The 13,692-nt window shown below is 47.0% G+C and overlaps 1 protein-coding gene across 7 annotated transcripts in view; it reads right to left on the reverse strand.

The window, feature by feature from the left end:
* Nucleotides 1-13,692, reverse strand: part of STK31 (serine/threonine kinase 31) — an 89,895-nt gene that overhangs the window by 43,402 nt on the left and 32,801 nt on the right. For all 7 annotated transcript variants that reach the window (XR_002093700.2, XM_019498053.2, XM_019498049.2 and 4 more), the window contains exon 11: nt 6,243-6,365. Coding sequence is in view for 6 of the 7 variants with exons in the window: in XM_019498053.2 (XP_019353598.1) it covers nt 6,243-6,365 (123 nt within the window). In the remaining variant the exon portion in view is untranslated. The remainder of the gene's footprint in view (nt 1-6,242; nt 6,366-13,692) is intronic.

A 13,692-nucleotide genomic window follows, 5' to 3' on the forward strand; every position in this document is an offset into this window, starting at 1 on the left:
GAAAGCCAACCCATAGCAGAAACAAGCTTTCATTTACTGAGGATTAGCGTGTATGCAAGGGCAGTTACCATGGAGCAACAGATGTACATGAAAACCAAATCTGGTTTGCCTCATGGTAACTTGCTCATATCCCCTTATTTTCATTTTACTTGAACACTTCCAGGTCTGTTCCATCAGCACAGATAACATTACCACTGATAACCATAAAGCGTAGCAATGTTGCTTTAGGGAAGAAAATATTATAGATGGGATGTAGAATAAAAACAACAATCTGCACACATGCTACACCTAGCAGTGTCAGTCATCTACCTGGGACCCTGGCTGCAATACATCTGGCTGATTACTGCATATAATTCTCAATGCTATAGTAACATCTATATGCTAAACATTGCTTTCTACTTAGCAGCTCTGCTTCCTGAAGTCCATTCACACCACCTGATGGAAGTAAGCCCTCTGTTTACAAAAGCTTATACTATACATATGAGATTTAGTCAGTCTATAAAGGTCTGAATCTATCCTGCCTTCAACCTTATTTGACCACAACAAACCAGGAAAAGTAGTTTTCTTGTGGGGGATACAAGGAGAATTCTCCAGGCTCGCTCACCTGCTTAGGAAGTTATATTAAGTCACCAGCCACAGAAACTTTAGCTATAGCAGGAAAACTCCTGTACTTTCCACCAAGTTCGTGTTAACACATATCGCTTTATTATACAGTTGATATATTAGCCCTAAAACAGTAGTTTTCAACCTTTTTCATTTGTGAAACCCTAAAAAAATTTGAATGGAGGCATAGACCCATCTGGAAATCTACTGTGTGCATAGCTAACATAAGTAGATAATTACTGACAAACTGTTGTATTAAAAATAAAAATATCAATAACAACAACACAATTTTGTCAACTCACCATTTTGTCATCAGTTCTAATGAGATGGTTGAGCTTGCTTCTTGGCAGAAAACATGTGAAGGTTTAGTAAGATAGGTGACTGTTTGAGTCTTAGATCTTCCTCAATATCCAAATTGTTTTGGTATTTAGTTTTCATAGATTTCATAGACATTAGGGGCTGGAAGGGACCTCGTGAGATCACCGAGTCCAGCCCCCCTGCTATAGCCAGGAAGACTACTGGGGTCAAGTGATCCCAGCAAGATAAGCATCCAAATGCCTTTTGAGTGAGTCCAGAATAGGTGTTTGCACCACCTCTCAGGGGAGAGTCTGGTCCACACCCTGGTCACTCAAGACTGTAAAGAAGTTTTTCCTTTTGTCCAGTCTAAATCGGCCTTCCAAAAGTTTGTGGCCATTAGACCTCGTTATCACTTGGGGAGCCATGGCAAACCACTGTTCTCCCAGACCCTGGTGCATATCCCTTATATACTTATAGGCTGCCACCAAGTCCCCCCGAAGCTTTCTGTTCACCAGGCTGAAGAGTCCCATGCCCCTGAGCCTCTCCTTGTGAGGCTTGCTCTCTTGGCCTTTGATCATGTGGGTGGCTCTCCTTTGGACTCTCTCAAGCTTATCCACGTGCCTCCTTAAGTGGGAGGTGTCACAACCCAAAGTTGTGATTTTTTGTTTGTGTGCGCGCTTCGGCACTGCTAAATTATTTCCCGCCAAATTTGTCGCTTTCTTTGCACGGTAGAGCTCTCTGCTGCTAGACAGCGCTCTGGTGCAACGGGGGATTTCCCGCCGAATTGCAGCTTCTTTGCAGTGTGCATCTCTTTTGCATCGTAGTGATACATGCTGTAAAGAAGTTCCCGCCATTTGTATTAGGGTCCACGCCATGTTATTGGCCGACTCCTAATTTAGGCACACGTGGCGGCTAGCGATTGGCTTGCTAGCCGTACAAAAGGCTTGGGTAGTTTCCACCCAAGCCGGAGGAGGGAGGAGAGAGAGAGATTCTGTGTGAAAATCTCCAAGCGCTGTGGACCCTCGCGGACCCGACACGCCTCCCCTAAGCAGGCAAGGGAGGCAATAGAACCGAGCCTACAGAGCTTTCGCTTCTCGCCTCTCCCCGTCGCCAAGTGCATCCCTTTCCTGTAGACGTATCCCTTTCCTGTAATTTCGGACCCCGCGGAGCCTAGCAAACTCCGGGGAAAACTTATCGGACCCGCGGAGCCTGAATAACTCTGGGGAAGCTTTTCGAACCCAACTTAACCGGACCCACGGAGCCTAGCAAACTCCATGGGAGCAATCGTTTTGTCAGAGTCCTCCAATGAGGGTTCAAGCGGGAGCTGTGCCTGGAAATTTATCCAGCTTACACCGATACCATCTTTGGGTGTAAGTAAACAATCTTTTCAATCAACCGTTACGCCTCCGTGACTAATTCTAACTCACGTGCACAAGCCGCTTCGCGGTTTTCTCCCACCCCGCGTGCCCAGGCTGACAGCCACAGCCCGTGTGCACCGGAGACAGGTCCGGTACGACCCCGGTTCGCCCCCGGCTTGCCCATGGCGGCCAGAATGGGATCGGAATCACCGCCGCACATGGCGACAAGGGCGCGATCGGGGCCCGGCCCGCACAGGAGGCTCAAAACTGAATGTAGTACTCCAGCTGCTGCCTCACTAAGGCCAAGTAAAGCGGGAGAATGACATCCCTAGTTTTGCTTGAGATGCATCAGTGGATGCATGCCAGAGTTTGGTTTGCTTTGGCAGCTACAGCATTGCATTGGCAGCTCATGTTAATTTTGTGGTTATCCAAGACCCCCAAGTCTCTTTCAGTTGTGGTGCTAGTGAGCATAGCACTGTAAGTATGATGCTAGTTTTCCCTCCCAAGGTGGAGCACCCTGCACTTTCTCTACGCTAAATGCCATCAGGTTTTGGTCCATCCACCTTGTAAGCCTGTCCAGGTTGGCTTGTAATTCCAGCCTGCCCTCCAGCATGACTGCCTTCCCCCATAGTTTAGTGTCGTCCATGAACTTTGCCAATCCACAACTGACACCCGAATCTAGATTGAAGTTTAAGAGTACTGGCCCAAGTACTGAGCCCTGAGGGACACCACTGGGTCGCCTTGCACCATGTTGATTTGCTCCCATCAACTAATACTCTTTGGGTCCAACCCCGGAGCCAGTTCCCCATCCATGGGACAGTTCTCCAGCTTAACCATGAGGACATCATGGGAGACCAAAAGAAAGGCTCTCTTGAAATCCAGATACATGACATCAACCTTGTCCAGGCAATGCATCACCTGGTCATAGAAGGAGACGAGGTTGGTAAGGCAAGACCTTCCAGCAACAAAGCCATGTTGGCTGGCACTCAGACAGTTGCCTTCTGCTAACCAGCTGCTGATGGAACCCTTGATAATTTTCTCCAGGATTTTCCCAGGGATGGATAATCAGACTGATTGGCCTGTAATTCCCTGGATCTTCCTTCCTTCCTTTCTTGAAGATGGGAAACACGTTGGCTCTTTTCTAGTCTTCTGGTACATCTCCCAAGCACCATGAGTTTTCAAATACGTTTGCAATGGGGTGCCCTATGATATCCGCCAGCTCCTTCAGGAGTCTCGGGTGCATTCTGTCCGGGCCTGCAGACTTATGGATGTTGAGCCTCTTGAGGTGTTCTCTCACTTGATCTGCGTCAATTGTGGGCCCATCTCCCACCCTGGGATGCTTTGCATCTTGTCCAACAGGGTGGAAGACCAACAGGAAGAAACCATTTTCATTGATACTAAGGCCAAAAACCCACTTCCACATAAGTACATGGTGGTGAATGGCATCAAGACTTTAATGGCTTTATCTGTCATATCAGGATACTACTTCTTTATTTTCAACCAGAATTAGGCAAGAGGATCCTGCCTGAATTCAAGTTTCAGGCTCCCGACACAGTATAACTCAAGTACTTGCTCTTCTAGACAGAGCCTCAAGTTACAGTCTGCTACAAAGGGGTTATGTATCCACTCATTCTAACTGCCCATTTCAGGAAGGCACTGGTGAAACTGAGATTTGAGCACCAGCAAGTGTTCCTTGATTTCATTTTTCACATCACTGTCCAGTGTCAACTCGCTTCCAGCCAAAAAGCTATCAAGGGTTTTGAATACGTCAAAGTTGTTTTTTCTTACTCAAGAAATTCAGAGTTGAAGCTTCTTGATGAAAGCCATCAGGTACAGTCCCCTGAATACACAAGCAACCATTCACCCAGGGATTCCCCCAGATTGCCGCATAAAATTCTCAGACATTCACATGCATTAGATGTGTTGTAAAGAAGTCGGGACACAGACTAAGCTAGAAGATATCCCTTATACCACACCAGACTTACTGGTGGCCTCCCAGGAGTTTTGTAGAACCTAACCTTTCCGTGAGTGCCTCTAGACACTGCCAGTTTTCCAAATGGAAATTCTCACACACACACCTGTTCCAGTTTGTAGACTGATACTGTCAGGCGAGCAGAGGAGTCACGGAGCTGCAGCATTGCAGGGTCCCACATGAAGCAGCAGCAGTAGCAGGATGAAGTGGGGCTGCCTAGCTGCACTCTGCCTGCTGGCGCTGGGCTGCCCGCTCCTGGCATCCAAGCAGCCTCTGGCTGCAAAGGGAACAGCAGCAGCACCAGTGGCACTCCCATTCAGGTGGGGCCGCCATCTTTACAGCCACCTTTTGCAGACCCCCTAGACATGCTCCACAGACCCCCAGGGGTCAGCAGAACCACAGGTTGAAACCCACTGCTCTAGAATATCCCATATACTCATAGCCTCTGCCACAGTTCATCTCACTCTGGGGAGGGCTGATACCTGATAAGCTTAGCATGAAAGCAGATTTTGTATTGTTTTATTATATGGACTAAAGTAAATAGCCCTTGTAAAAGCTGGCTAGTCACCAGCTGAAGTGATCTCAGGGGAGGAACTGCAGCCTATACTCTGAGTCTGGAGGAAAAAGTCATGGACTTCCACCATAAGTAATTTCTGAAGGGTAACACCCAAGTGGAGTGATCTCAAGGGAGCCATAAAAAGGTCAGTGGTACAATTAACCTCAGAGCAATGACACAAGGCTCTAGTCCACTGTTTTTTCAACCTGTGGTCCACAGACTTCTGTCTAAGGGGTAGAGGTGCACCAATACATTGGTCCAATATTGGATCAGGACCGATATAAAGAAAACTGAATGCATCAGAAATTAGCCTGATGTGGCAGATAATTTGGCCAATAAATGTCCATACATACGCGCAGCCACAGCGCAGGACACAGGCAGTGAGGAGCACAGCCTGGCAGCTTGGAGAGCTGTGTGCAGCTGGTAAGTCTCTTGTGATGGAAGGGGAGGGGGGAGGGAAGGGATATGTGGGGGCAGATCAACACCCCCACAGTGAGGAAGGGAGTAGCGGGCTGGGGCAGGCGCTGCCCAGCTGGGGCGGGATGGGGCACGGTTTGTCTGGGGATGGGCATGGCTCCTGCCGCTGTACACATACACCCTGGGAGGATAACGGGGGGGGGGGGGGAGGCATGCCCCTGGATCTGCACTGGGGAGGTGGGGGGAGGCAGCTGCAACCTGGGGCTGGGGCTGTGCCAGGCTCTTCCCAGCATATGGAAGCAGGAGGCAGTTGGGCCAGGGCTGCGTTTGGGCTGTATGGCAGCAGTGCTGGGAGAGGGACTATGGCAAAATATGGGGTGGTTGCAGCCCTCCCATAACCTCCCCTCCCAGCACCATGCCGCCCACCCCAAACACAACCCAGGCCCAGCCCACAGCTGCAGCCTGCCCTGCCCTGATCGGGGGAGGGGGGGAGCAGCGCGCGCGGCGGCAGCACACACACATACCTCTGCCCCCAGGGGCACACAGCAGCAGGAGGCACCCCACCCCCAGAAAAACTGCAGCTTCATCCCATGCACCACCTGGGCAGCACCTACCCCAGCCCCACTCCCTCCCACAATGCAGGGGCCTTGATCTGCGCCCCCCACCCCAATGCCCCTTCATCTTCCACCACAACAGACTTATCCGCTGCACACAGCTGTATCAGAAATTGGATCGGTATCAGCCAATATGCCTCCTTAAAAATCAACTATTGGTATCAGACCCCAAAATCTCTACTGGTGCACCCCTACTAAGGGGTCCACAAAAATTATTATGATTAATTAAAAGTATGTGATTATCTACACTTATAATTCAAAGGGGTCTGCACTTCCATTTGAAATTTCTAACAGGGCCTGCAAATGAAAAGGAGGTTGAAAACCACTGTTCTATTCAATGTAGTTGAAAGCTTTCAACTATTACACTGAACTTAAAAAGCAGATGAGAAGCATTTAACAAATTATGGCAATAATTACTTTCCAACCTGTAAAGTTCTTGAGCGCTCAGAGAGAGGCAGCTGATCCACTTCCAGAATGAATTCTTCCACTGCATGGTACAGACTCTGTTGCACCTCATTTCTTTTGAGAATCAAGCTCTCCCCTTCAGTCTATGTGGAAAAAAAGAGCAATTTGTCAAATCACATTCAAGCTCCTTGCAAGTATGTAGTATAATCAAGTTTTACTTTCTAAACCTACAGTACTTTCTTTTCTGATTTATAAAATATTTATCAACCTTATCAGGTTACAACAACTTATGCTTGAATAAGAACGTGATGTTCCTACTGTATCCACTGCTTCAAATACTGTATCTCTTACAATTAAGCATAACCACGCTACAAGCTGGTAGAGAACAAAATACACAATTTGTATAAAGCTAAATTCTTCCCTGATGGATTCTAACAGCTACTGTATGCATTTAACATGTCCAATTTTCTTTAGGACAAGAAATGGAGAATTTCATGGACTGGAGTCAAGAAACCAGTTAAAACAGCCTGAAAAATCAGACAGTGAAAACTTCCTTACGAGAACAATGGAGAGAGAACTCTGGAGCCCAACTGACAGTTAAGTCGTTTCCTTCTCTGTGTCCTGCAATTTGGGAACAAGGTAGCCTGGAAACTGACTGATGATTTTTTTCCCAAGAGATGGATTAAACTAAGGGACACTTCCCCAAAATCAAGTCCTTGCTCAGTACTAATTTGCTCTTCAAATAAAACAACCACATTCATACAAAACACTTATGTAACACTGACAGGTGATGTTCAAACTTATAGATAAAAACTCCTCACACAACTTGTAAACTAAAACAGATTATTCCAACAAACACCCCTCCCAAAAAAATCCCCCCAAAAAACACATGCTTCAAAAGCCAAAACTGCTCTGACTGACTTCAGAGAAAAGTCTGATTAAAACAATCATGACTGGTGCTGACCAGCCCCCAAAAAAACCAATACATGACTCAGAGTTACCAGGGTTAGCTCCCACCAAATATCTCTCCCATTTAAGGGACTACTTGTGTTTGTTCAATTGCATCACAGGCCAGACAACAAATCAGATCTTCCAGACAGGCCAGTAAATGCTTAGATGATATTTAATATTCCTGTTACAGAGATGCAGTTATAAAACAGCAATAAGAAATGGCAGTCCTTTCCAGACAGAAGCACAAATCTTTCCTGCATAAGCAACAGGGTCAAGAACTCGCCAAATTAGATCTACTTGAGAGTCAGTTTTTTCCATATCAGCTCTGGTATCAGTTAGACTCACTATACCAGCTCAGGAGCCAGTCATTTCAGACTGCACACAAACACAAATACAGAAGGGTTAAAGTCAACCTAACCTAGCAATCCAGAATTACAGTCAACCCAGCATGAGGAGGAGGCCATGACACTGAAAATTAAGGTCACAGGATCTGCTCAGCATCTGGCAGTCTTCTTTTCATGCTAAATATACTGGATTTATTTATTTAAGTTTGCTTTTTTATTTTAGATGTACTGTATGACTCCTAAACCACAGAGGACAAGATCCTTGCTCCAAAGAGCTCAGAGACTTTTTCCAGATGTCATACCAAGAGAATAAGGATAATGAAGAAAAGGAGGATAGGAAAAATATCAGTTATCCTATTTAGGCTAGTGCCCATAAAGATGCAGCCATGAAATATGCTTTTAGTTATTTAAATTAACAGAATAAGAAAGTAGACAAACAGATTTTGGACAAAAACTGGACAATCTGGGTTCAATACGTTTCCTATGGACAGGTCCCACACATCCATATGGAATAAAGTCATTAGTAAACTCTGCAACCAACAAATATATTATAATTAATATCTTTTCAATTGTAGACAGAACTGCAAGCCACCATTTAAATATAAGAAGAGATAACTAGATCAAACTTAAATCAACAAATGTACATCATTTAACAGTATGTCTCTTTACAAAGTGTTCATTAACCAATATGGTCCAGTGTCTAAATTAATTCTTCAGGCTACTCTAGGCTTGCACACACTTTTCCATTTGTCTCTGCTGGTCTCAGGTGTGCTGGGGGGATGACCCTTGGCAGAACTGCCTTTCTACTCTACTTTTCTCTTCAAACTGCTACCAACACTACTATGGCAAATTTATTCTCCTGAGCGAACAGGAACCTTTCAAAGTGATGGAGCTCCACTGCTCAGAAGAGCAATCAAACGAGATTTTACAGCTCTCTCTTTGTAACTCAGCTAGATTCCATGTAATCCTCTGAGCTTCCCATCTCAGGTCTTTTTTTTCTTTTTTGTTAAAGTAAAAACTAAAACTTTTCTACCAGTCTATCTTAGAATTAGCCTTTCACACCCAGCAGAGTTAGGAACCATAAGGCTCTGGTCTGCCAAATTATAGCAAACCAAGCCAGAATAAAAACTTAAAATATTTTTACGTGAAAAGATCTCTAAAATTCCCAGACAGAAAACTACTGCCTGACTGCAGATGGTACTAAGCCCACATAATTACCTCCTACTGATCAAATATGTTGAGATGATAGGTCTTTTTCACCAGTCAAATGACACTGCATCCTTTCTAGCACTTGTTCAGCTAATTTTCCTTCATATTTGTCCTAAAATCTCACCCCAAAATCACAGAAGGGTGATAAGGACAACTTAAAAAAAAAAGAACAAACTTAAAAAAGATTTTTTGGGCCAATACCGATGGCCAATTATTAACCAGCCATATTGGCTGATACCGATCCGATTGCCAGTATACAGCCTGGTAGCTTGGACAGCAGCGTCCAGTTGGGAAGTCTGTTGGAGGAAAGGGGCAGATAGAGGCCCCTGCAGTGAGGGAGGAATGGGGCAGGGGCAGGCACTGCACAGCCAGGGCAGGGCAGGGTACAGGACAGAGGCATGGTTTGTCTGGGGGACTGCAGGGAGTGGGGGCAGCTCCTGTTGCTGTGTGTGCCCCCTGGGGAAAACATGGGGGACATGTGCCCCCCAGATCTGCGTGTGGGGCAAGGACAGGCTGCTGCTGAGCACTCAGGGCTGGCTCTTCCCGGGCGGGGGGGGGGAGAAGAGCACCTGGGCCCAGGCTGCACTTGGGGCAGGCAGCAGTGGTGCTGGAAGGGACCTACAGGACAGGGGGGCTACAGCCACCCCAAAATTCACCGTAACTCCTCCTCCCAGAACCGCCACCACCCACCCCAAGCACAACCAAGGCCCAGCCCCCACCACCACCAGGATGAAGCTGACACAGCCTCCAGCCCCGAGTGCGCAGTGGATAGCCTGCCCTCGCCCCATGCACAGATCTGCAGGACACATGCCCCCAGGGTTGCACGCAGCAGTGGGAGCCACACTCCCCCACGCTCCCTGGACGAGCTGCAACTCCATCCCACTCCCCAGCCTGGCTGTGCAGCTGCCCCTGCCCCTCTCCCTCCCACACTGCAGTGGCCTCTATCTCCCCCCTCCCCACAAACACTGCTCTCCAACCTCCTAGGCTGCACTCATGGCTGCGTGCATGCATACGGCATTTATCGATAACATTATTGGTCACATTAGCCAAAAAAAGGTAGATTGTTATAATGTCAATTTTCCTTTTATCAGTACCAATACAATATGGACCAACTTATCAGTGTACCTCTACATTTGTTTTTGGTTTATGATGGAAAAATCAGAGTTCCCCCTCCTCACTTCACTCATGAGGACACAGGTCCAGCTGTGGCTTTCCCCTCAGCTGTTCTGTGGCTCTGAGCAGCCCTGATATGCCAGTGCCCCTCACTCCCAGGACAGAGCCCCCCAGGCCTGCCAGCATGACCTGCACCGCCCTGAGCTGCCACCACCAGCCCTGCTGGCATAACCTGCAAGCAGAGACAGCCTTAGGGGTGGGCAGCAAAAGCAAGTGCGAGGGCACCAAGGTGGTAAGGTATCACAGCACTTCAGGGTAGGGTGGAGCAGACAGTGAGTCCCAGGGGGGGCAGGGGAAGGAATCCTGCTGTGCTCCAAGGTGGAGGGCTGTGGCTCTCCCAGCCCCAGCCACCAACCCTGTGCTGGGGGAACTCAACCCTGTGAGCAAGGGCACAGTATGCGCTCCCTCCCCCACCATGTGGGCTCAGCTGCCACCACTTAAATCTCAGCACTGTGGGATACAACTAATGGAGCTGCAGCCCAGCCAGACCAAACACCTTGGAGCAGTGGGGCAGCCATGGCACTGCACAGTTGTCACCTATGCCCCCCCCTTCCCCATAGATTTGCCTACAGGCCCCTCCCAGAGCTGGAGAGATGCAACGGGCCAAGAGGTACCACATACTGCCTGCCATTTTCCTGCTGCTCACTTAAGTCTCGTTGCTACCAGGAGTTGGCGGCAGCAGCAGCAGCTAGGAGCTGCAGGCACCAGGTGCAAACCACTTTGACCTCTTGCAGGCAATAGGGGATGGCAGCAGCAGCCTGCACCTGCCCTGGTTCATGGCAGGTGAGAGGGTGGTAGCCCATTGCTACAGCAGCAGCACCCTGCATGCTGTGGCATTCCTGAAGCTGCATCCCTTGCAGGAGCAGGTGGCAGGGCAGGTATCCTGGCTCTTCAATGCTGCCAGGCACACAGGTAAGAGACCCTGCCTGCCCACCCATCCCTACCCCCAGGGCAGGGTGCAGCGGGGCTGGGTCCCAACACAGGGATATTGACCAGGTTCCCCTGCAGCAGTCAACCCTACCTGCTCCTTCTGACCCCACACACACATCCCTGCCCTGCCCCCTGCCAGCCCTCCCTACAGGCCTACCCCCCAAACAGCATCACCTGCACCTGACCCACAGGGCCCTGCCGGTGCCTCTTATTCCCAACCCACAGCCCCCCCTAGCACCAAAGGGGGTCCCCAGCTGCACCCCATGCCCCCAAACCTCAGCTCCCCCACAAGCTTTACTTACCCCAAAGGCTACAGGAGGGAAAGCAAGTCTGAGCCAAGCCCTAGCTCTGATTCTCAGGCCCCGCCCCCTCCCACTCTGGACAGGGCTTTAGGTGTCCCAGAAAATGGAAAACCCAGATCCCTGTTTATAACAACAGAAGACATAACTGATAAAACAGGAGAGCAACAAGAGAGCAAAACAACATATAATAAGGCAACCAGAATGTCAACATGAACAGACTTATGAGGTGCTTAAAATAATGCGATTACAGGGGGCGAAAGTAAGCAAAAATTCCCCCCTCCTCCTCAGGTGCTGCTGCTTCTTCTAGAACACGGATTCTCAACAAGGGTGCTGGGGCACCAAGATCCTTTTATGGGTGCAATGCGATATTAGCACTGTTAAGCGTGCAAACAGCTACCTATAATTTATAAGGTAAACTCAGAAATTTCAAATAGGAATGCATTGTGTAAAAAATATTCTGACCTATTGTTGCCTTCCTGAGTTCTCTGAAATAGAAGAATCGTTTTATTCTTTTTCTGTAGTCTAAGAATGAGCAAAAGGTAAGAGTGACCGTTTAACAGGTGCCTTAAGCCTACACATGTTGAGAACCACTGTTCTGGAATCAGGAAATTTCCTGAAGAAAAAGTATATCTAAGCTTACAAACATCCTTTTCTGTTTGTTCTCTGTCAATCTCAGCCATGGAAACTAGCCTATTTCCATTTCTTTCTGCCCAGCTCTCTATAAAACTAATCAAACTAAAATTCTCATTTGTTTTAATGTTAAACTCTGTGTTAGCAGTAGGTATTACTTATATAGCATGATTTTTTTTTTTAAACAAACAGGTTAGTTTATAAGTAACCTGATAAATTACTAAGAACTGAACACTTTAAAATATTTACAGATGAAGAAAATAAGAGTCATTTAACTTCTCTTAATAGGTCATTTTCTACTCCATTTCATAAGTTAATGTAGCAGTATAATTCTGCAATGCTTAGCAATTAAGCAGACTTGCTTAAAAGATTTTCATTTACAATTAAGAAAAGATTAAGACACTGTTTTCTACTGGTTTGAAATCTTTTTAGAAATTACTTTTTTCTAGCAGTGACAAATCCCTGGGGGTTATTTTGTCTAAAGAAATACTGAACTGAGCCTTAAAGCCACTTCCAACTCAGAAAGGTGTAAAAAGAAAGCTAGACACACTAATGGGATGTTACTTTGCATTTATGACACCTTGCTATCTAAAGCACCTTGAGATCTATGGATTAAGACCACTATACAAGAGTTAGTTACTCTAACACAACACCTTCCATCCAAATATATCAAGACCCCTTACTAACAATATTTTAACCTCTGCAACACAATTATAAGATAGGTAAGCACTGGCTCTGTCTACACAGTAAATTCATCATCCCCAGCAGCACCACCCTCAACAGCATGCTGCTCTGCTCCAAATAAACTAACCCCTAAGCTGGTAGCATATCCTTTCCACTGTGCAAGAGAGGCCCACTCTACACTAGTTAATTGTGCAATTACCTTGAGACCAGCTACACATGCAAAGTACTTATGCCATAAAAAGCTCCAACCAGCTATAAAGTTAGACCTTGAAAATATGTACTAACTTTATAACTGGTTGCTATCAAGCTTTAATCTGCATGGGTAGCAGGGTCAAAGGTTGTGGCAGCTGCATCTCCAAGCCATGCAGGTGTGTGCGGCACCCGTGCAGCAGGGAGCCCCAAGATCAGGCTCCCTCTGCGCTGCCAATAAGGTGTAATGGGATCTAATGCACAATCACGCCTGTTGCCGTGCATGCATAGCATGGCAGAGGTGCAAGTGGGTGAATGGCAGAAGGTGTGAGTGAGTGGGAGTTAGATCCCATTGCAAATTTACCTGCACATGTAGGAGGGGCTCACAGATCACAATTAGCCCACCCACACAGGCACAAAGAAGTGGCTACACTGCTTCTGGTATTCCAAACAGCCTACCTGGAATAACACAGCACGCTTGAGGATAATGCCAATGGAGACAGTAAGTTTACCACACAGGCATCATAATTATGCTCCATTATAAAACATCATCCTTGCCCTGTGCTTCTAACACAAAGCGTTTCTTACTTCAGATCAGCTGTGTTCAATAGCTCAATTCAGTCTGTGCTGCTGCATATTCTGGCAACAAAGAGAAGATGAAAAATGGAGTCTAGCAGCAGCAAACGCCAACACCAGGGAAGGACCTGGGTCTGCAACGAAAACATGGAAATGAACTCTGTTCCCTAAAGCTCTCTCCCACACAAGGCCACCAGGCCAGCTGTCATAGGTTTAATACACTTGTTTTCTCCCTAACATAAGAACAGCAGTAAACAGTTCCTCTAATTAGTACACAGCCTCAAAAAGCACTTGCAAGGGTACCATGGAGAGCCCAGCATCTCCAAAGTTAAAGGTGAAACTAGTTTTCTGTTATCAGCATAAAACCTCTTACCTGCCATCCTTTGATAGATTTAAGATGCCCCCAAGTCTGATTTACAGTAAGCTTAATTTTCTTAAAAATAAAATGAACCAGCCACAAATGCATTAGTTCCTGGCAAATG

The sequence above is a fragment of the Alligator mississippiensis genome, chromosome 5 (assembly GCF_030867095.1).
Source record: "Alligator mississippiensis isolate rAllMis1 chromosome 5, rAllMis1, whole genome shotgun sequence".
Lineage (NCBI taxonomy): Eukaryota > Metazoa > Chordata > Crocodylia > Alligatoridae > Alligator > Alligator mississippiensis.